The sequence below is a fragment of the Aulonocara sp. 'chitande type north' Nkhata Bay genome, linkage group LG23 (assembly GCF_057382095.1).
Source record: "Aulonocara sp. 'chitande type north' Nkhata Bay isolate Kocher_YH1m ecotype deep benthic linkage group LG23, A_spYH_male_GT1.1, whole genome shotgun sequence".
NCBI classification, from domain to species: domain Eukaryota; kingdom Metazoa; phylum Chordata; class Actinopteri; order Cichliformes; family Cichlidae; genus Aulonocara; species Aulonocara sp. 'chitande type north' Nkhata Bay.
The window spans coordinates 49863705-49887861 of NC_141365.1; the positions used below are offsets into that span (position 1 = coordinate 49863705).

At 41.0% G+C, this 24157-nt stretch overlaps 1 protein-coding gene across 2 annotated transcripts; it reads right to left on the reverse strand.

Annotated features, from left to right (window-relative positions):
- Nucleotides 1-14732: 14732 nt before the first annotated feature.
- On the reverse strand, nt 14733-17474 carry LOC147302921 (uncharacterized). 2 transcript variants are annotated; one of them, XM_086284549.1, is made up of 5 exons: nt 17399-17474; nt 16892-17203; nt 15489-15605; nt 15177-15235; nt 14733-14885 (listed from the first exon to the last, which is right to left on the reverse strand). In XM_086284549.1, the coding sequence occupies exons 1-5, from the start codon at nt 17472-17474 to the stop codon at nt 14733-14735; spliced, it is 717 nt and encodes a 238-aa protein (XP_086140675.1). The 2 variants fall into 2 exon arrangements, with proteins under 2 accessions (XP_086140675.1, XP_086140676.1); XM_086284550.1 differs by having other exon boundaries at nt 15177-15222; nt 15488-15605.
- Nucleotides 17475-24157: the final 6683 nt, after the last annotated feature.

Genomic DNA, 24157 nt, shown 5'->3' on the forward strand with positions numbered 1-24157 from the left:
TCTTTGAGCTTGTGTCAGAAGACGAGCTGCAGCTTTCTGGACCAGCTGCAGTCTTGCCAGGCAGGTCCCACTAACTCCAACATATAAGGAGTTACAATAATCCAGCTGGGACGTCATGAAAACGTGGATCGCCCGTTCAAGGTTTTTAAAAGATAGAAATGATCTCACCTTAGATAAAAGCCTCAGTTTGAAGAAAGACCGCTGTACAACTGAGCTCAGCTGTTTTTCAAATTGCCGTCAAATATAAGCCCCAAATGTAATAATGCGATTTAATAAAAGAGCTGAACCAGTCTAATAGAGCGCCCTTGATGCCGCCATGCTCCAATGGTGAGGTCAAGATGCTGTGGTCAAGGCAGCGGTCAGATCCAAAAGCACAGCTGAGTCTCCTGATCAGTGGCTGATAAAAGATCATTAAGAACTTTCCAAAGTGCAGTTTCAGTGCTGTGAAGAGCTTTAAAACCAGACTGAAACCTTTACAACAGATTGCAGCTGAACAAATATAATCTTTTACAAAATCTTCAACAGGAAGGGAAGCTTTGAAATAGGCCTGAAGTTTGAGCAGACAGAGGATCCAGATCAGGTTTTTAGTACAGGCTGTACAACAGCATGTTTAAAACAGGCTGTACAACACCTGAACTAAGACTGCTGTTAAAAATCGCTAAGATGTCGGAACCAACAACCTTTAAAATCTTTTTAAACACGTGTTGGAACAACTTCATTTGGACAAGATGATGTCTTTATAGCATCACATCGTTCCTCCACCTGATCAAACCACACAGGCTCAAACTGATCAAAAACAGCTGAGCAGGTGAATATTTTAGCCCCGGTGCGATCTCGGGCGAGAGTATCGATGATGGCCAAAGGGCAGCGTCCAGCTCTACGGCCGCTGAAGAGCAGACTCAACAGACGCGCGTGATGTGGATCCTACTGCTCTAAAACTGGAGCTTCTTCAATCCATTAAAGAGGACATTAGTACGCTGTTAAAAGAAGAAGTCAGAAATGCATTGAAAGAAGATTTTGACAATATAAGGGCTGACGTGCAAGGACTGAGAAATGAGATCGCTAACAGCATGGCGGCGACGTGCGGTGAAGTTGATGGAGTAAAGGTTACAGTGAAAGAAGCTGAGGATGGGCTGTCAATGTGGAGCGATGAGGTGACCACCCTGCAGTCTACAGTAGAGAGTATGAAGGAGGAGCTGTCTGACCTGAAGGATAAATGTGATGAAGGCAGGAAGCGGAGAGCTAACATCCACATCATAGGGATCCCAGAGGGCCTGGACTCGAGCTCCTCCACGGCCGTATCCGTGCTACTACGTGAAGTGCTGGGTATGGATAAAGACGTTATTGTCGACCGCTCACACAGGAGCCCTATCCTGAGAAAGCCAGCTGGTAACCCGCACGCCGTCATAGCCGAGCGTCACTACTACCAGGATTGTGTGGCTACGCCGTGCCAGGGCCCAAGCCCCGCTTGAGTTTAACGGACAACCTATTGCAATATTACGACTGGGCGATATGACCCAAAGTTCATATCTCGATATTCTTTAGCTGGATGGCGATATACGATATATATCTCGATATTTTTAAAGCCAGAAAGTACGAACAAAAAGAGAGTTCTTAGTCAAAGCTGTGTCCCAAATCTCACACAGGCACATTTATTAACATACAGCGTAGATGTACATGAAACAATTACTCAGGAATAAATGATCAGCATTTATTAAATAATAATGCTCCATAAATAAAAGAAAACAATGTTGTGTTTGTGCATAACAAAAAGCTCACAATCGTGCAGTCAAAATGTAAACAGACGCTGAGCATAATAACAAGCAGCTGCTCTGTTCCCAGGTTCTACTGCGTGACTGACAGCCTGGAGTTTGAAACCCTCTTTGTAACCGTGTCTCTTACAGGTGCCATTTATGGTCCTTATACACACTCAATACAGTAATATTACGTTGAAGCAGAGTACGTATCACTCCGCGAGGCTCCTCGTAGCTGTAATGCTCCAACAATCCATCAAGCGGTGCGACCTCGTAGCTGAGCAAAGTCGTACCAAAACATCTTTTGAAAGGTTTCTGAGCGCCGTGTAGCACATAAAATCGGTTCGAGGTCAGTAAGCACAACCAGAATTCATCCATAAGCCGCACTGTCGATTTATGAGAAAATTACAGGATTTTAAGTGCAGAAAATATAGTTTATGGTTTTCCTTTGATCTTAGCAAATATCTACGCCTCTAATTGGGACGATCACAGATTTTTCACTAATGTCTTTGCGCGGCTCCCCAATATGTCATCACACAATATCATCTTTGAGGGAGACCTAAACTGCTCATTATCTGCTATGGACCACAGTTCACACAAAAGTACACTTAGTCCAAACTCAGCATGCGTCATTCAGAGCTTTCTTGATAATTATGGGCTGGCTGATGTATGGAGATTTCATAATCCTGCTTCACGTCAATACTCTTTTTTTTCTAATGTCCATAAAACATATATTTGTATAGAAAAACGTCTCCCTTTAGTTACAGAATGTGATTATAAGACTCTGGTGATTTCTCCTCTTGTTTTTTCAATGTGTATTCCTGATGCCTGCTCCAACTATCAGCCATGGAGATTCAACTCAGTGTTGTTAGCAGATGAAGAGTTTGTCAGTTACAAAAGGTCTCAAAGAGATTTTTTTTCTATCAATCAGACCCCAGAGATGTCATCATCAGTCATTTGGGAATCTCTAAAAGCATCTGAGAGGCCAAATAATTTCATTTTGTGCCAAACAAAGTGCAACACTGAAAGAACATCATCCATAAATATTGAGTAAGAACTGGACTCTCATACAGCGAGACTCAAATGCCTTTAAACATCAGCTTATCCTGCTGATCCAAGTCCAACACTGAGTTTGTAAAAACATGTTTGTCAATCATTTTGTTTGGTTTCTGAGGAAAAAGATTCAATAAGTTGCTGCTAATACACAACATTTCATCATATTTCCTCATAACCCTCTTTTGTCTGACCATTTGATCCCATTTGAATTTGCAATAAAGGATCCACAGAGTTTGGTGACAATAATGACAGTAGATGTTTGTGTGAAAGTGCTGGAAGCAAATGAGTGTGTGATGTTCTTTCAGTGTTGCACTTTGTAGACGCTCCCTGAGCACTGGTCTCACAGCCAGCTGCACATAGAGACCAGTGTTGTTAGTCCAGGTCAGAAGATGACTTGTTGGAATGAAAATGAGCTTGTAGTTTGTCTGCTTTAATAATGTGACTGGAAAAAGGTGTTGGACTTCAAATATGTCCATTTCTGTCACACTTCACCTTTAAAAGTGAAGCCATGTGGTTCCTGGAAGGAAAAACACGACTTTTTCAAGTCTTTGTCCTGTTTTTATGAGAAATGTACGACTTTAATGTGAAACATTCAGAGTTTTTTCTCTTGTTGTGTTTGTTTGAAGCTGCTTCCTGTTGGCTTCAGCTGTTTGGAGTTTCCATTTTCTAAACTTCTACATTCTGAACCTTCTTCAGCTCTGAACAGATGATGAAACACTGAATGATTTCAAGCACTTTGTCTAATAAACTTACATCTTTCATTCTTTATACAGATTGTGGGGCTGTGGTTTGTCAAAGATCAGCTGTGATTATCTGGCAGCAGCACTGAAGTCCAACCCCTCCCATCTGAGAGAGCTGTACCTGTACTACAACAACCTGCAGGATCCAGATGTGAAGCAGCTGTCTGATCTTCAGCAGAGTCCAGACTACAGACTGGAGACTCTGTGGTCAGTAGAGTGATGGAGTGAGTGGGTGGTGCTGTCAGCAGTATTGTACTAAACACAGTCAGTATGAAACAAAGATCCAGTGTTTCCTGTAAAGCTGCAGCTTCTCAGTGAAGCTGTGAGAGGAGAACGGTGACAGGCTTCAGGATTGGACACAAACACTTCCTGTTTCTCACCTTTATGGTCACCATAGTAACGGCTGACACGCTCTGATCAAACACTGTCAACAGCCAATCAGCTCTCTGAACAAAGCAGCACGCAGACCAATGACTGCATTGATTTCCAAGTTTAAAGCAGTGAAGAACACAGTCTGTAGGTGAGGAAGAATTTAGTGAGAGCAGATGTTTGGATGGAATTCCTCCAGTTAACAGCTGGAACCGTCCATCTGGATTGTTGGGCTTGTTGTTGGGGTTCCTACAGAGCTCAGAGTGGACACACCAAGGTTCTTCTAATGAATGAAAGTCCAAACTCAAACTAGGAGGGAAAAACATTTTCAGCAACTTCAATAAAAATCCAAAGATTAGAAAAAGTGAAGCAACAATGAGTCCTAGTACAGTCCCAGCACTGACGTCCCTGCTGCTCTTTATACTGGATGTGCTGCATCACTGACTGACAGCTGATGAAGAGTCTCTGGAAACACTCGTTTATCTCCTCTGCTCTTCCTCCTTCTCTCTGCAGGTGGAGGCCATGATGGTAAACAGGACGGTGTGTGTGCTGAGAGAGGAGCAGCTGTGTCCTGATGATCCAGAGAGGTTGAAGCAGCAGCAGCTTGTGTGTAGAGACGCTCTGACTGGGCCATGTTACTGGGAGGTGGAGAGGAGAGCTTCATCCAGCAGTGACTGACAGAGGAATGAAGTGCAGATGACTGTCAGTGCTGCAGAGTGAACTGCTCTGAGAACAGCTCCACTGTCAGACACAATGTAGAGTCCAGCATCAGCCCTGTGTGTCCCTCTGGATCTGACAGAGGATCATCAGTGTATCTGGACTGCTCTGCTGCTGCTCTGTCCTTCTACAGTCTCTGCACAGTCTCTGTCTCACTCTGGAAAGATTTTACAACTTGTTGTAATTACAGAACGTTAATATAATATTCAAACATGTGATCTTCTCTTTATTTCTGAATCTTTACCAAATAAAGAAAAACCAAACTAACAAACAGAAGCTGTCGTGTCCTTTTTCACCACATCTGTGAATCTTTTCTGTGTTTTTCCTCTTTTCCTCCTTCCTGCAGCTCCATCTTCATCATTCTGTGTCCAGTATATGTGAACACGTCCAAAGCATCTGAGCCTCATGTTACCCGTTTGTGTGAGTTACGCCTGTCGTTGTGTTGTGGTGTATAAATAAGGGGCAGGAGACAGCGCTGGATCTCTGAGTTCTTTACTCTCAATTTCTGCAACATCTGCAATATCTAGAAATGCAAACCTGTGAGCTGTGTGTGTTGTGCGTCTGCTCGGCCACCTCTCCTCCGGCCGTGCTGGAAGCAGCTGTGCGTTTGACAGTTTTATCGACTCGACAATAATCGAACAAATTAAATGTTCAAAAATATCAACTTAAGCACTTCAAAGTCAACAAAAAGCTTAAAACAATGAAATAATATTTCACTGACAAAACAACAGCTCATAAGAACGATACACAAAATAATACAGAAACAAACAAATAAAAGTTATTAACCAGGATCCATGTTTTTGTCACAAACACTGAATCAGCTGATTCACTCTTTATGTTTCTGAGTTTGTTTTGTGATTATAGTTCTGGTTTCTGTTTCTGTGTCTTCACTGTGTCCCACGTCTCCTTACTTTGGACTCTGTGTTATATTTCCTGTTTTACTTTGACAGTCCTGTGTTACTGTTTCCTGTCTCGTGTGTGTAATTGGTCCCAGCTGTGTTTCCCTCCTGTCTCCCGTTCCCTGATTACTAAACTGCGTCCACGCCGCCGGCGCTCCTCTCCACAGCTGGATTCCAGGATTTCAGAGCATCCAGCTGTGGTGAGTGATGGAGACACTTTCTCTGCTCCCTCAGTAATCAGGACAGTTTATTGAACATCAGAGGACATAAAGGACTGTTTTTCACCTGCCCGTTCTGAACCTGGACATTAAAGACTGCTGGCTTCAAGGACATTAATCCCAGTGTCAGCCAGCCAATAACAGCCTGTGTTTTTCAGCTCTTTAGGAGTCAGAAATGAGAAAGACACAGACTGCTAACCGCTCCCTGCAGGAAATAAGCTCCGCCTCTTCCTGTCCTGTATATGAGTGATTCTGACATGAGACACAATGAGTTTCCTGTTTATTGTGACTTAAAGCGAGCAGCAAAGACACTAAACTGTGTGTTTCCAGCTGAAGCTGCTTTTTGTGTTGCTCCCACAATCCTGTCTGAAACAGTCAGTGAGGAAAACTCAATGTGACTTCAGAGTGACAGAGGTAAGCGACTCATGTTGTAACTGACGTCAGACGCCGGAGATTTTGGCGTAAAATTAAAGCGAACGGTAGTTTAGAATTGAACAAATTCCTTTAAGCTTCAGTATTACCAAATACACTTATCAATAGTCTTCTAACTAACAATATTTGTCTAAATCATCTCCAACACCCTGGAGAACAACGGGGAGAGTTTAGAGGCTCTCCAAGATTACATTGATCAGTGCTTCCAGGATCTTGTGATGAAGAAGGCTCAGAGTGCAAAACCTTCATCAAAACCCACCTGAAGCTGCTGGAGGACACGGTGAAGAACATCGCCTTTGATAGAGTGCATCGCATCGGCCCCATGCGGGCTGCGACCGGGAGACCACGTCCTACTGTGGCCAAGTTCGGCCACTTCAAACAAAAGGAACAGGTGAAAAGTCTCCGTGTCCATCGGTGTTTCTCCACATCTCTCTTCCTTCTTCGTGTCATCTCTGTGTTTCCCTGCTGCCCTCATGTTTTCTGCTTTGTCTGTTAGTTCTTCCCAGTTTAGGTTGATGTTCGCTTCTTCCCTCACCTTTGTTATTTTCACTGTAAATAAATCTCCACTCGCATCTCCACCGCCGTCTGCATCTTGGTCCTCATTCACTCCACCACACGACTGCTGCCCCAGCCGTGACAACTTTTGATGTTTCCTCTACATTCACTTTTAAAAATTATTTACTTTGCCTTGTTTGGTATCATTTGGTATCAGATGGCCGACTTCTAAATGGCCACCATGGTCACCACCGAACTTGAGGAGTTTGCCCCCTCACATATACTAATGTGCCACAAACAGGACTTTAACATCACCAACCATTCCTATGTTATTACGGTGTATCCATATAACTGGCCCACCCTGTACAGTTATGCTTTCATTTTGACATACTGTATTAACACAATTCAGGGAGGATTCTAGGATCAGAGCTTCGGGGGGCTGAGCACCCAGAGAGCTGCCCAGCCAGCCAAGATACACTTTACTGGTCACAATGAGACTTCTTCCCCGTCTCTGTCGGTCCCTGCATCCTCCCTGTCCTCATCGTCTGTTGTCTTCGCCTCCTTTATCAGTCATCATAATTTTACCATCTCTGTGCAAGTCTGCAAATTTCTTTATTAAATCAAAAGATTCTTAAATCCATCAAGTCTCTCTGTGCCTGGGTCCTCGTCACAAAACATGACATCACTGTTTTGTACTTTTTAACAATTTAATCCCACATTTGTGAAAGAAAAGCAAAACACTTTTTTGAAAAGTCTGTAACAAAACCATCAATTCTGATCAAGGTTATTTAAATGCTGCCAAAGAAGAATGGATTGGAATAAAAAAAATACATATCCTAACCTTAATTACTGGAGGAGAATAATGAATGATGCTCATAGTGAGTAAGAAGTAAACTGAGTGCATATTTTGGACAGAGATTCACTTTTAATGTGTTTGTATAATATAATACAGATGCATAAAAACACTCCTGAAACAGAATAAATTATTACAAATAAATTATTACAAAATATTAAAAAATATTATGGATACTTTTGTTGTTAAAATGTTACCTCTCAACCAAGTTCTGCCTTTTATATTTTTAGTAGTGTGTCACACAAACAGGAAATATTGTCAAAAAAAAGTAAGTAAGTGCTGAAGCACCCCAAAAATGAACCAAAGCACCCCAAAAATGAACCAAAGCACCCCAAAAATGAACCAAAGCACCCCAAAAATGGGCTAAAATCGCCCCTGTTAACAAATAATAGCCCAACAGTCACTTTTATGCTTACTGTAGCTGTTAGCTAAAAACACTAATTTAGCCTAGTTTGCCCTGAATTAAGCTTTGACAGACATGATCGACTGTTTCCAGTAGAATTCCTCGTTGTCATCTTGTTCCCTCTCAGAGCCCCGTATGCTTGCAGAGACCCCTACAGTAGGGAAATGTGCCAAAGAACGTCCAAAACATTGCATTTTAGGTTTATTTATGCCTTACACACAATCCCAACACTTTAGCTAACTTAACAACTTTGGCTAAAGTCTATAGTTAGTCTTACTCGTTTGTACAACATTTCTGGATCGCCACTGTTTGAAATGATATGACATATGACTCTCTTTTTTTTTTTTACTTATGTAACCCGGATCCAACATTGAGCCATATTCTTCCCACAACGAGTGCAGTTACGCAGTTAGCTTAATCGGGATTGATGGTACAGGGCATTGAGTCTAAATTTAGTCTCCCCAAGAACATTCCTCTCCTTTCTGTTGCTGTGGGGCGAAGCTGAGGTTTTCAGATCCACCACGGTCACACGCACAGGATGGGAGGCACTGGAGCTTAAATGCACTCCTATGTCACACTCCTTCCTTTCCCCCTACACCACACTCTCAGTTTCCTTTTTTTCCTCTCTGTCTGTTTATCTCTCGATGCACTGGGATTTTGTGGATCACTTACTCCCCCGAGGAAACAGGATTCCGTGTCGAGACATCCAATTTCTCAAATCCATTCTTATGCGGATCAGCTGAAATATAATGTGCAAATCAAACTGGATCATTATTACAGGAAACTTTTAATTTTCAGAATTTATCATCTGATCATGAAAATGGGCAAAACCAATACTGTCTTTAATGTGGGAATATCACACTGCAGAGCTAATAGCACTCTGGGGAGCTGTTCTTCATTTCTTTTTCACTTGCTCCTGTGCCTCTGTAAAAATTGTGAAAATAAAAAAAAGACACTGGAAGAACCTTCAGGCAAGCCATTAATATTTTGTCACAATTTGCTTTTCAGTGCAAAAACAGAAGCAAAAGCCATCTCATTTACCATAAACATTTTACATTAAAAATCTGCCTCAGGTCTGTAGATTTAACTCATTTGCGTCGGTATAGTGTCACCAAACGATCAGCAAACCTTAAATCAAATGCTTAAACCAAAATGATTTTGTAGAGCTTGTCACGGGTCCACAGGATGTAGACTCACGCTGGGTGTAGTACAAATAATGCATTTTTGAGTTGTGATGGGTGAAGCCTTGTTACATTTCTGCATCTCTCATTTTCATGTATCAATATTTTGGAATATCTCAGTGGATCTGAAAAGACTGGATAGCTCAGCTGATACAGGGGGATTGATGATAGCTGCTGAGTTCACACGCTACTGTTCTCTCTGCCTTGTTTGAGTAAACCTGAATATGAATGCTTACTGGTAGGCCAAATGCTAAGGTTTTAAAAAGCTGCATAAAATATCACCAACGGCAGCCACTGGAAGGGCCAAACCAATTTAAATATGAGAATTAAATATGTGAAGATTTTTCTTGTTTGCCTGCCTTTTTTATACCTTGAACCTGTCTGTGTAACTTTAACTGGCCTTGAGCTGCAGTCCCTGTAAGGTAATAAACTGCTGAGTGGAATCAAATGTCAGGAACATACAGGTAATGCTGGGAGGGCCCCCCTCCCAAAAATGCAAGCAATCAGTTGCAAAGAGGCTTCACGTACTTTTTTTTTTTTTTTTTGTGTCCCGTTTGGATCTTTAGCCATCAGAATTGTTGTCTTAAGGCCAAGAAAGATGCCAAGCGGATTTATTTTACCAAGTGGATCATCATGGCCTTGCCATATTGGTCCATTTGATTGACCTTTATTATAATTATGAATTTATTTTATTTTCAGTTGCTAAAAACGGGACAGACATGACTGGGGGATAGGACAGGGGGAAAGAATGAAAGAAAGAGAGGGAGAGAAAGAAAACCAAAGGGGAGAAGAGATGGTGAGAAGGGGGGGAAGAAAAAACAAACAAAACACCTGGGTCACCTGTATGGAGAAAAAAAAACAGAAGAGAAAGCAAACAACAAAGAGCAACATAATAAAAAAAACAGCACCCTCACAATAAACTAGCTAGCAGTAGATATCAATAGTTACTAAATAATAAACAATATTGTGCAGCACGCAAGATAGACAGCGCACAATGTGCTTTGAGGCAGCAGCCAAGAAAGCTGTAGTCCGCGTCTGTGAATACCCTTGTGTACACCTGTGTGCACACCTGTGTGGATCAGCATGCTTGCATTCCAAAGGTTTCTCCATGTAATGATCTGCTAGGGAGTGTGGGGAACCACAGCCCTGTCCTCTATGGTATGAAGCAGGTATGGAGGAGATCAAAACTCCAGACATCCAGAGGCCCCCAGAACACAAGAGACCAAGGAAGACCCACAGAGGGGCAGCCGCGCCACTGTCCCAGTAAGAGCTGAGGAGAGTACCAGATGAGGGCTCACTCAGCAGCCGCAGAGCAGAAGCCAGGGGGAGTTGCAGTGACGCGCCCGTGAGCTCCGCCGGCTCCCAGCTGCGCCTGAGTGACCGAGCCCCAGGCCGAGAGGCCGGGGGCACCCCACCTCCGAAGTGGCCCGAGCGAGCCCCAGGCTCCAGGCCCCGATAAGCGGCCGCCAAGGAGTGAGCCGGTGTGTACCCGGACACCCACCCCCAGACACAAAGAACCACCAACGCACCGACACCTGAGGGAGTCCGCCACTGGCAGGGGAAGTGGTGGTGGGGGGAGATAGGCCTCCAAACCTTGGAGGGCCTGAGATGTCCCCAGAGAGGTGGCGTCTGATACCCAACCTGACATATAGACACAGACATACAGGCACACACAGATACAAACATCCATTCCCACCCTCATGCTCTCATATGCACTTACTCCACACTCAACCAACGTGGAGACAGACATAAAGAGACGCTGTACACACGATCACACTCCCCAAGCGTACTCTACGAACCGGGTCTAGGTACCCTTGCCCCTGGAGGGGGGAACTGCACCCAGATCCAGATTGTGTTACCCTTTTCCTTGCGGTGGGGAGAGGCAGACCGCCCCGACTCCGCAGCAGCAGGGAGGCCCCACACCCCAGACCGCAGTCGGACGGCCAACTCCTCCTCCTAGCCCCCCCCGCTCCAGCAGGCCGCAGAGAACGGGGGTGAGAGAAGACTCCAAACGACATATGACTCTCACTGAAACAGCAAACTTTGTAGAAAACACAACACTTCTGATTCTCTATCTAGCTGTTTGGTCACAGCTGTAGATTACATTATAAGTGGTTGTTCACTCTTGTCAATAATTACATTTCTAAATTCTATTTGTGCAGTTACATGTAAACAAAGTCCAATATTGTATCTAAATGATTGTGTTATGGTGGGACAGTTTCCAATTTTGTTGTATTATTGCACTAGGTATGACTGTGCAAGAGTTATCTTATCTTCCTTGCTTGCACCACACTCTTTGCAGAAATGGTGCACAGCAGCACTGCATCATGTTATTGTGTTGTATAATATACCAGAACTAATACAAAGCAACATCCATGTACACTATAGGTCCATGCCAATGTGCCCAAATGGGACCTCCATAAATGGTAAGGGGCGCAAAGGCACTTTAAGACCAGTGGGCACACCATCGGTGCACATCCGCTCGGATGCTTTTTTCTATTCATTTATTTCCCTGTTTATTTATCGATGCACAAAAGCAATTATCTCAGAGACACCATCCTCTTAACAGAGACTCAAATCAGGAACCTGCAGATTATTAGTCAGCAGCTTTAACTTCCTGTCTTTGTCTCACTAAACCTTCCACGTGGAAACTTGAGCTGCCCACTCAAGCACAGTAGGCTTTAACTGGCTCTGCTCAAGTCACTTCAGTATCTGAGAAACTGTCTCGATGCATGCCAAAGAACACTTTGACAATACGCTTGTGTTGAGTCAAATCCACCACAAGCATATTCTATGGCAGTTTAATTCCACTCCACATAAAAATAGTCACGTATTATTTCCCCCCACCACACTTCCTGCCAGTAGCTGGTGCCCCCACCCACAGTGCATTAGTGGTTCTCTGTGTTTAGTGGCTCACTCTGGGCGGCTGCTCGGTGGGGCCCGGCCCCCTGGCTCTGTTGGGCCTGTGCTGCGGGTGGGGTGCCCTCAGGTCTCGGCCCTCTGGGCCCATTTACTGCTCAGTAACATTTAATATCTATTATTTACTACTACTTACTAGCCTACTTACTGCATATTATTGGTTGTTGCTGTGGGTTCCCCACTGTGTTGGTTTTTCCTTGTGTTTTTCAGCAGATGATGAAATAGATTTTCAGTATTTTTTCTCTCTTCCTCTCCATCTATTTCTCTTCTTCTCTATTTTTCCCTCTTCTTCTGTTAACTTTCTCCCCAGCTTATCTTTTTTCTTCTTTCCTGACCCCCGTTCTGATTCTAATGACTCAAAATAAAGTAAAATCATCATCAAATATGACTATCAAGTGGACCAGTATAGCAAAAACCATAATGGTGGCAGAGGCCACAGAGCCAAGTGGCAGGATTTTCAACGTTCAAACCAGATAAAAAACAGAAATTAAATGGTGTTAAAAGCCATGAATTAAGGCAATTCATTCACAACATAATTACAAGTTTTACTGGACGTTAATATTTTTCTCTTTTTTCAGTGCAAAACAAACTAACAGTACACATGATGCTGGCAAGTTAAAATGTCAGTGTCTTTTATAGATAGCATGTCTAGCATCATAGTTTTATAGATCACGTAGTCAGGGTAAAAACTCCATCTCTGATTATTATTGTACATGACTGTGACATGCAGTGGCCTCAGCATCATGATGAAGGCGACCGGAGGAGATAGTTTGGTAGACATCGATGTTTTGCCGATGAAGGCTCATGTAGCGGTCCTCTTTGTCCTAAACAACAATTTACACTGTCATTTACATTTAATTAAAGTGCAGCTTAAAACACAGACATAATGCACTGCAGCCTCGGCACAATTAAGTGTAAAACAGAACTATGGAAAACTCACAAACATCTGGCGAGTTTCAGATCCTGTTAAGTTAGTTAGACCTGATCTGTTTTCTCTGTTAGGATAAAAACATCAGAGGTCATGGGGTGAAAAATACCTCAAAAACAAGACCAGCTATGTCTACAACTAATGTGTGGTGTTTGAAAAGAACCTATGAGATACTTTGAACACCACAGTGGCTGCTGTATGCAGTAATGTGCTCAAGTGATTTCAAAGGGTCATTTCATGAGTTTAAGTGCGTCAGTAAAAGTTTTCACCTGCGAGGATTTCTCCTCAGGCTGTAACCACAGGTTATCACAGCCACACTGATGAGTGAAGCAGCAGCAGAAATGATGGGAACTGTAGCCATGAACTTCATGCCAGAAGAATCTCCATCGTCTGTTGAATGTTGCCACACACACACAAAAAATCGTCATTTTGAAAACATGAAAAGTCACGAAATTTGCATTAACCTGTTATATTAAAGTGGAAAACATGTTTATCTTTTCATTACATTAGAGTTACAATTGCATCATTCAAACATTTCACTGATGAAATAACACCAAAGTTGTGATTGGAGCAGTTTTATAATGAAATTTTAAACAAATTAGCCAGAAGAAGAGCTTAAAAACATTCCAGATGTTCATCTCCTGACTGAAACCTTTCATTAATCCGCTGCAGGCGGGAATGACGACCTCAAACCATGTATGACAGAAAAGAAAGTGTTAACGCAGTTCCAAACATCCACCTTGAATCTGCGGTGTGGGTATAAATAGAAAATGTTTTTACCTCTCACAGTCACACTGAGATGGAGAACATACAATCCACCACGAAATCCACACTCACAGGTGTAGTTCCCACTGTCTTCAGATGTTAAGTTGAGCAGGTGGAGAAACACAGTCTCATTTTCTTTGATCAGTGTGAACCTGGAGTCACAGCCATGAATAAAGCCTCGGTCGTAACGATAGAGCAGACGACGCTGTTCTCCTCGGCTCCTCTCTGTGCTGATCTCACACAGTATCATCACAGTAATATTCAGAGTTGTTTTGCTGCATATTTGAGTGGAATCGGGTTTCTTTCCAATTGTCTTCACAAGAGTCTCTATAAATTGTTCCAGTTAAAATGAAACAAAATCGGGATTATAGTTTCTATATATTTGTTGTTGTGGGAAAATCAATCACATATATTATTTCACTAACCTAACTAAAGCTTTCTTCTTAAACACCTGGCTTTACAGCTTTTCTTTTTTAATTATATATATTTACCTTCACTGCTAAAAACCACAAGCAGAAGCAGGAGAAAGCAGAGTTTCCGTGCAGTCATGCTGGTGAGGAAGTAACTGTGGCTGACAGTGTGAGGTAGACTATAGTGAAAGCAGGAAGACTTGCACCCTCCTTATTTCACCTCTTGTGTCTACACTGAAACTTTTACTATGTCTAAAATAGAAGTGCATAAAAGTGGAAGGACAGTAGAAGGTAAACCACCAACATTGTTTAAGCCAGACTGATCTCTCTGTTTATCTGGATGGACATTGTGTTCAAATTATGATGAGATGTTTGTTCAAAAACAAAACTAGTCTGATACAAAGAGTCATGTTTGCCACAGTTTATTGTGTTTGTATTGTATTAAATCTGAGAGCCTGAGTTGGAGTATTATGACTGAATGGTCTCCATTACTGGGAAACAACTATCCAGTGTGAAAAGATGGACGTTTATTATAATATATGAATATTATTATATTAGTATGTCACCTAAAGTTTTATATACTTTAAAATGTTTCATAGAGCTTTATTATCCACTCCCACAGTTCCTGTGCTTCTTGCTGAGCGTGTCTTGTTGTCGTGTTGATGGTTCACTGAGATGATAGTCTGGTAGGAATCACTCGATGGCTGCTGAAGGTTTGTATAGGGCTGATCTGGCTCATCGTCATCCTTTAGAAAAGTGAAATATTTTAGGTATTAATCAAGTTCAACCCGGTCTACCCACACACTCTATTGATCTTTAAATCTCTCCATCTGTTGCCTGGATTATTTAATGTTTCTGCTCATTTCTGTAAGAGCTTCTTCACAAAATAAAGGACACTGAAGTTGGCACTAATAGTATTATAACACTAATCTGTAATTATCTATATAAGTAACATCCTAAAACATAAATGTACATGTTTTATGTTTACTGGCAAACTTTTAACTAGCTGCTGTAGATCGTAGCAATAAATTGCTCACCAAACCGTTGGGATTTTCAGGTACAGACACTCCAGATGTTCCTGACCTTAAGCAGCCACGTTGATAAGAAAGGATGTCAGCATTAGTGTAACACTATTCACATTCAAACAGAGAAAAATCAAGTAAGAACATCTACATTTATATTATCTTCTCTCTTAATAATGATAATTATTTTTGGAAGGATAAAAAGTGTTCATTCTAGACATGATGTTTAACACACACCGAATTCTCATTTATTGAAATGCGATGTTTCCTTTTACTTTCTCTACATCTATATCATCTTTGAATTACTGCAGCAAAAATAGTCTCACCCATTACTTTTCCTCCAGTAGATAAATCCCACGATAACTCCAGTTATAAAGATGATCACAACACCGGGCAGATAAACGGAAAAAGATTTGTCTGCTGAAGTGTGGGCCTCGTTTGTGTCTAAATCATTGAAAAGATGCATTTGTCAGTAAAATCATTTACTTTCATTTCCTGGAAATCAAAACACAAATCAAACACAGTTTACGTCTACTGAAACTCTGAGTGAAGTAATGAAACCCCAGTTTTATAACCACAGAGCTTTAAATATTGTCACTGTGCTCTTTTCTTTTGTCTTCTTCTTCTTCTTTTGCATCTTTTCTGAATATTACTATGAACTGAAATTGGTCCAACTGCTTATATACATTCACTGGCCACTTTATGAGGTATACTTGTTCAGGGTGTAACACAAATATTTCAGTGTTCATTTCATTTGTCAATCACATGTCAGTTTCATCTTCCTGGTTAAATAAAGGTTAATAAAATAATAAAATGTCAGCAAATCAATGCTCAAACAGAGCAACATGGCACATGTTACTGGTCCCAGTGCTTCACAAACTGCTGATCTGCTGGGATTTTCCCACACAATCATCTCTGTTCACAGACAATGGTCTGAAAAATAGAAAATATCCAGTGAGCTGTGATTCTCTGGGTAAAAATGCTGTTTACACATCAAACCTTGAGGCAGAGCGGACCACACTGGATATCACTGCTGTCCTCTAACAACAGCAAGCTGAGGCTACAGTTTGCAAGTCTGGACAACAGAAGACTAAAAAAACGATGCCTTGCCCGATGAGTTGATTTCTAACAGTTCAGACTGCTGGTGGTGTAATGCTCTGTGAAGGATTTTCTTTGCAAACTTTGGACCCTGTAGTAACCACTGAGCATCATTTAAACACCACAGCCTGCCTGAAGGTTGTTGCTGACCACATTCATGTCTTTATGCCCAAAAAATACCCATCGTCTGATGGCTGCTTCCAGCAGGATACCACACCATGTCACGGCGCTCAAATCATGTACGGCCTGCGCAGTCACCAGATCTCAATCCAGCAGAGCACCTTTGGGATGTGGTGGAACGGAAAGTTTGCTTCAAGTAAGAGCAGCTGACGAATCTGCAGCAACTGTGTGATGATGTAATTTCAATATGTCTTGAGAATCTTTGAGGAATGTTTTTAGCGCCTTGTTGTGCCACAAAAAATGAAGACATGTTTGATGGCTGAAGGTGGTCCAACTCGGTTCAAAGATGTACCTGATAAATGAGTCAGTGAGAGTATTTAAACTGCTGTAAGTGAAAATAAGAAGAAAAGAAATGAACAAATTACAAGAATAAAAAACACATAAGCAGGTCAATACAATGCTAACACAGTGCTGAATAACTGTGTCAGATAAAGAAACCAAAATGCATTTACCTTCCACAGTGACACTGATATGGACAATATATGTCCCTTCAGTGTTTGTACACTCACAGGTGAAGTTCCCACTATCAGCTGGTGTTAAACTGGTCAGCTCCAGAAAGGCAGTCTGATTTTCTTTTGTTATTGAGAACCTGGGGTCACATTCCTGAGTAACGTTCTCTCCGTGTCGATACAGCAGATGACACTCTCCTCCTGTGTCCCTCTGTCTTTTGATCTTACAGATAATCAAAACAATAGTAGTCTGACTTTCCTTGTTGCAAATCCGAGTGACATCGTGTTCTCTCCTGACTGTCTTCACAACAGTCTCTGTAAACAGGGACAGCAAAATACGGTAAATACAAGATTCAGCCTGTGTCAGAGAGGACTTTAGTTTCTATATTTTGTGAATGTTAAACCATCTTTTTAATCCCATAATAATGTGTTTAGTTTAAACTAAAAGCAAGGAGGTTATAAATTTAAAAATATTAATAATGCATAATGAAAATAGTTTCCTTGTATTACCTTCAGCATCATGGGACACAGCTAGTGGTAACAGCAAAATCAAGCAAAGTTTTGATACGTCCATGCTTGTTAACATGTCTATGAGCCACCGACAGTGAAGAGGAAGATGTGCGGAAAGAAACAAGCTGGAGCTTTCCTGGCTAAGCAGACGTCAGACTGTTGCCCTTCACGGGGCAAGTGTGAAATGATGTAAAAAGGAAGTGTACTGACAGGACTTTCATATTAAAAGGCTGTAAAGTTGAAACACTGTGCGAGCTCCCACACAAAAAGAAAACAAGCTAATTTTTCTTTATCACAGAGGAATTATTACACTGCTAACTGTCATGTTCGCTGAAACTGAAGGATGGATAATATTGTAAAAGTAACAACAAAACTACCATTTATCATAACATTATAAGCATTTTAAACTAAAATAGCGTGTGTTATGGTTCAAAATATTGGGGATGGAGACAAGAGGAAAAACCACAATAACAACACTGGTCCGGTCGGGTTGAGTCAAACGATGATTTTAATGAACACACGCGTGGGAGATGGGCACTGATGCAGACAGCCTCAGATCTCAAAATGGTGGAGCATTGCTCAAACTCTTATAGCCTCTGGTGCCTCCACCTTATCATAAAAAGCCTAAACATTCACATGCTTTCTCTCACACAGCGCCTAAGCTACGACCTTGGCTCCCCGTCTATCTGCTCCTGCTGAGATGGGGCAGAAAACTCCAGTATATTCTGTTCTCTTCTAATCAGACAAATAAGACAATAACTTTCTGCGAACAGTATTTCTTATAACTCAGCAGTATAATGCATCATAAAACAATATCATTCATTCACAACAAGTCAGCAGTTTAATGTCATGCAAATCAGTTTAACTAATGCAATAGTTATCAGCTTCTTCTAATTCAGGAGAATAATGCCAACTAAAACTACATAATAATTCACCATCTTTAATTAGGGGTCTAACATGGCATAAAATAATATTATAATCTAATAATTCCCCCTGATGAGCTCATTAGAATAATGAGCTCACCAACACCCCATAATCCAGTGTGGCCGGGTTCATCTCTTCTCACTCCTGAGGTCCTTTGTCCCCCTGAGGGGTGAACCATATGTGGGATGACCTCTGTGTTTGCGCAGTTCAGATGCAAGACAAACTATTATTCCAACAATAGCAGGTACAGATGACACTCCCCAGGTCTCCCACAGCTTTATTTGGTGCTACCTTATACCCTCCAGACGTACTCAGACTAGAACCTCTGTCCAAGGAGCTTTTAGCCTTTTATGTTATTGCTGCAGCTACCAGTGTCGTCCAGTTGGGTGATCCTCTGCTCTTCATTCTTCAACCTCAGGGGTTAGACAACCCTTCAGTCGTGGCACAGATCAGGGGATTATTCTGCCCCGATTTCAAACAACGATCTGTGTATCCTCCAGAAAAAGGAACAGGAAGGTGTCCCCCTTTTTGCCCAAGAGCCTCTCGAACTTCGTTGGTCTGGTGTTCCCGGATTTCCGCCAACCCCTTCATGGTTATTGCTGTGTTTATGGGATCCATCCTTTTGTGGTGACTAGCTGGAGCCCAAACGCCATGACCCTTGGACCCAGTTGGTGTCTTGGCAGTCACTGTGTCTGTCTCTGCTGCGGAGGATCCTCGTATATCTGTGACCTCGTCTGGTGTCTGTTCCTTTCTCTGTAAGAGACAGAAAACCAAAACACCTCTCTTCCTAACCCTAATAATCTAATGTTGTTATCTACTGACCTTCTAGTGATTCAGAATTGGTTTAAAAACATTCAGAATGTTCCAGGGACTTATTCTAATCATATCCTATGTGTGTGTAAGCGTGTTTGCATTTAGCCCTCTGCACTCAAAGTCAATACCTGCAATATATCAGTCCGGACCATCACGCCGAACGAAGCTTATGACCTTCAAAAGACCAAGTGCCAACTCGTTATAAGCACATTTGCAAGGTGTGTCTGAACATTATTGAAACCACTCTTTTTAACAAAAGACAAAGAAATTAACAAATCTTCTAAACGCTATTCAGTTCATTTCAATGATTGATGCTTACACATGGAAATAATGATTTATGCTTCTTACTGATTCTCTACAAAAGACCGGAAACTTCTCGGGCCGCTATTAGCTTAAGTTTTACCATTCCTAAGGTATTAAAGACACAAATGAAGTTATAAAATGTTCAAATAATCCTTGTTTGATGTTAAAGCTCAACTTCCCCCCCCCTTTTTTTTTTTTGACACATCCCCATGTGTCAAATCAACGGAGCTAGAACATTAAAAGAAAAGGTTAGGCAGCTACAAGGTTTCCCAGATCGTTAAGGTGATCTGCGTGTAATGTTCTGACTCAGGTATTTAATATTTTAATAAATGTCGTTTAATTAACTGCCACTATTTAAACTAAACTTAAAGACATAATTGAAGAAAAGATCACAAAGAATAACATGATATCAGTGTTTTGTAAGCGCGTGCGGCCTTCTATGCTCGAAGCCTTTTCCCTCAATAGATCAGTCAGACATTCGCGCTGACTGTAGCTTTTAACCCTTATTAACTTGAGCACAACTCTACAATGAGCAACAAGTTGCAATATGTATGAAAATGATCATGGTTACACCTGCAATAAAAATTATATCATTATCCTAACACCTGTAAATAGAAGATTCATCAGAGGTTATAACCATCACAGGAACACAGATGTTAGTATAAGGTCAAAAGCTTCAATATATGATCATCGATGCAATACTTGTTGCATGATTCTCATACAATAATAATGCTGATATTAAAATAACAGTAAAACACCCCCTTTTATCCCGTTTCGCTTGACCCATAAACGTTTATAAATGCCTCTTTTAAATGTTATTTCCCCCTGTTCTCCCCTTCCTGACCACAGCAGGGGGATCTTAGTTTTGAATCAGCCATGAATCCAGCTCACCTGATTCATCAGTGAGCTCCACCGTCACTGGCGTCTGACAGGGTGGTGCTGCATATTCTTCCTTTAATGTCACTATTTTCAACCTGTTAATTAGAGTGCTTAAACCTGAAGTCGACTACGTCCACAACAAGTCAATACAGCTGTAAATGTGGCCAATTATCAATCTATTACCAATCAATAACAACAGATAACTTCTATTTTATGCATGCTTTTAATCAACCACTCACCCAGAGGATCTCCAATCCCAGGAAATTCCTTCTCCTCAGTCAATGAGTCTGTCCTCCTTCCATGCCCTGGTAACTGGTCCATCCAGAGCCATATGATCTCAAATATACATAAAACAAGCCAAACCACACCTTGGTCACACCAACTCTCTTCCGCCCCGAAGATGTCCAATGCCATCCTAGTATGGACTGAAAGTGGCTTTAACGCTGACTGTCCTGACAATCCATCTTATAACATTTCCTGGTCAGATCTGCCAATCTCCGCCCCAGGGTTTTAACTATTTTGCAATTTTCATTAGTTTCTATGTTTTTTCTAGTTTTGCCTCCAGATTTTCAAATTTTTTTTACCAGTTGGAATCAGTTTTTACCAATTCTTTGCTAGTTTAGTCTAGTTTTTATTTTCCTGAAAATCCTTAGTTTCAGTTTAGTTTTAGTTGTGTTTTGCAAAAGTTAAGTGTAACAAAATCTCAGTTCCATCATATCAATCATGCTCTTCTGGTTATCCTTGGGTGTTGAGACTAATAACTATTAACTCTTGCCGCACCGTGTGGTCCTAATTTTGGTTGAAGTGAATTGATAACCTTTTTGAAGGCGATTGTTTCACACATTTATTTAGATGTCCCAGTCCTGTTATCTCGGGATACATCACGCTGCCTTATCTGGGGTTAGCTGTTTTCGGGGGATGCGGGTTGAGTGGGGGAGCTCTTCAAGGTAAGCTAGGTTAACCTTCTTGTGTGAGCTTTTCAAGTGCACTTTAAGGTTTGTGGGATTTTTCGTGTCATAAATGTCCCTCATAACCCCCTGATGGCCCAGTAATTCATTTTTGCGCACTGTAGTACACATTTAGTTTTTGCTTGTAGCTCTCATACTCTACTTGCCACTCCTCTAAGTCCTGATGTTTCTTAGCGAGGACAACAGTACCTTTAAAATTATATCACATGTGTGGGGGTGTGGCCTTGCCAATTGTTTTTCCCACCTTTTCAAAATGGCTGACGTGCCCACAAGCACATTTTATGGAAGAAAGAAAGGTAAGCTTGATATTTACATTTAAAATGTTTTGTTAAACTCAGATTTTTATTAATTTTCAAAGAATAAACATCTAGTAAATGATTTGAGGGGTCTTTAAGAATTAGGCTCATTTAGTTTCACGGAGAACATGACAAAATATGGTTCACTCCACTTGCCTGAAATGGTTAACAGTCCAAGGCATTTCAGTTGTAGAATGGTTGGGTGCAACAGTAAAACATATGTGAGATGTGGGAAGTGCCAAATGTTCCTTTGTGTCTCCAAATAAAAATAAAAATCACAGTACTTCCTCAGATATCATAAATGAATTGACTTTTGTGAAATAGAAAGCCCAGTGCAATCACTTATTCCTGAACCAATGGCTTACAGCTAGTGAAGTGTCAGTGACTTCTAAGTTGATCCCTGATCTACATTTTTATGATATTGTTATATAAATAAGTTTTAATATCCTGCTTACAAAAATTTCAGTGGAACATGTAATCTTCTTAAATAGCTCTTGAATGTTGTTAGTTTCACATTCGTGATCAATGAACTCCCCTTGTGCACTGTAGTGCACATGTTGTAAAATTTAAATAAAATTAGTTAAAAACAATTTTGTTTTTGTAATGTGTTTATTTTACCGTCCCAGCACTTGATTTATCTTAAAAAGAAAAAAGAAAAAGAAAAAAATGAAAATACTTTTCCCTTTTTTCTTTCCCTGGGTCTCAGGAGGACATTGTGTCTCTCTCCACTACAAGACTCTTGCTATATCTAAAAAACAGTCATATTCAAAGTAATCCTAAATTGGACTCTGGCGCTTTCTCCCGACTTTTCCTGACATGATTCTGCGCGTGGACGGAGCAGCAACACAGACGACTCGACTAACGTACTGCCTTGACTTTACTATTGCAGGGCACGCACACATCAATGCAACTAAACACATTTTGCTATAAATCTAGTTAATTTTAGTTAGTTTTGTGAACATTCAGTACAGTTTTAGTTAGTTTTCCTTTTTGTTTTGATTTTATTACCGTTAACGCAAATTTTTCCACTTCTAGTTTTCGTTATTTCATTTGTTGTCTTTAATAATAATAATCTTCTCTGCACCCTGGAATAAACATAATCAATATGATCAACATTTTGCTGCGTATCAATTCACCTGTTTGATTCAAATGCTCCAGCCTTATGTGGTTTGTGACGTGTTGATCTAAACCTCCACTCTGTCTCTAAATGTTTGAAGAATTTTTCAAGTTCGGGGTCAAATTTTGAGAATTTGACCATAAGTGAAAGTTATGGCATTATCACCCCCTTTGGGGATTACCTTTTCCAGTTTTGATGATATTCCTCCCCATTCTCTATTTTTTGCAAGTACCCCTCTTCGGTGGCGAGAAACTGTTGGTGTGATCAAGTGGGTGCTGTAAAAACAAAAGCTCAGGACAGAACAGTCACCAATCATGTACTTCATTCAAAATTAACAAATATCAAGCTTCATATTGATCCTCTTAGTGTAATGGTACATTTTAATTTGCACTTCTCAAAACTGAAAACAATATTCTCTTTATTTTACTCTTGTTCTTGTGCAGCACCACCCCTCAGCACATGCCCCTGTTATTTTATCTTACTTTTAAATTGTTGACTACTTCAAGAAAGCGCCCAAAAGACGGGGACCAGTGTTTATCATTACATATCTCCATTTTGAGTGTGGCTGTCTATCATTCCCCTGTTATTCATAGACCTCGGTGGAGGTTTTTTTTTTTTGTTGTTTTTTTTTTTTTACCTCTATAAAAATTAATTGACTCTTTACAGTGACCCACTATGGTTAATAATAACATGTTCAGTCATGAGTGGGATCAAACCTTTTCTTCACTTTAGCATTTAACATTCCCCACCATATAATATGATACATTAATCGAAACACAGCTACTAAAACACAATTTTCTTAATGCAAACATCAGTAACTCAAAATTAGCAACCAAAGGGTTCAGCCTGCAGTTCACACTCCTGTGAAGCTACAGCTCTTTAGTCTCTGTCATCCTTCTGTTCTTGCAAAAACAAAACATCCACCCTTCTTTTACAGGCTGGGTGAATTGTCTGTGGACATTCAATAATCCTAAAGTCGGCACCGTTTTTGTCTCAATATCAAGTCAGTTAAAACTTTTAGTCGTCAGTCCGTCACAGTCCAGTCACATGGATACATCCACACACATTCATACCAGATATTGCTGATAATGGAGTCTCACGCGCAACCTATTCGAGCCTCCATCACCAGCAAGATGACGTCATCATTTTAAAGGAAACAGTTCCTTGTTTGTTTTTATTTCTTTTTTGGACTGGCTCAGGACTTCTCATGTGATCAATGTCCCATATAAGTGAATTTCTCCCAAGCCCATTATAATCATGGAGAAAAATACTTTGCGACTGTTTTCAGTAAGAATATTTTATAGCGCTTTAAAGTTCAATCTCTCAGGCCTGGATTAAAGAGCTGATTTGTTAAATCAGGAACTCACAAGATACCAAAATATCACCACCGGTGGATCACACCTCTCTGATGTTCTTATCTCAGTGCACTGTAACAAAAGCAAAAACAAACGTAACCAAT

What these genes read in the sequence shown, in the direction of transcription:
- LOC147302921 (XM_086284549.1), bottom strand. Translation starts at nt 17,474, where the DNA reads ATGTTAACAAGCATGGACGTATCAAAACTTTGCTTGATTTTGCTGTTA. An exon ending in TATCAGTGTCACTGTGGAAG is followed by an intron (nt 15,606 to 16,891) that starts GTAAATGCATTT and finishes TCAATGATTTAG; the next exon opens with ACACAAACGAGGCCCACACT. An exon ending in CTGAAAATCCCAACGGTTTG is followed by an intron (nt 14,886 to 15,176) that starts GTGAGCAATTTA and finishes ACTTTTCTAAAG; the next exon opens with GATGACGATGAGCCAGATCA.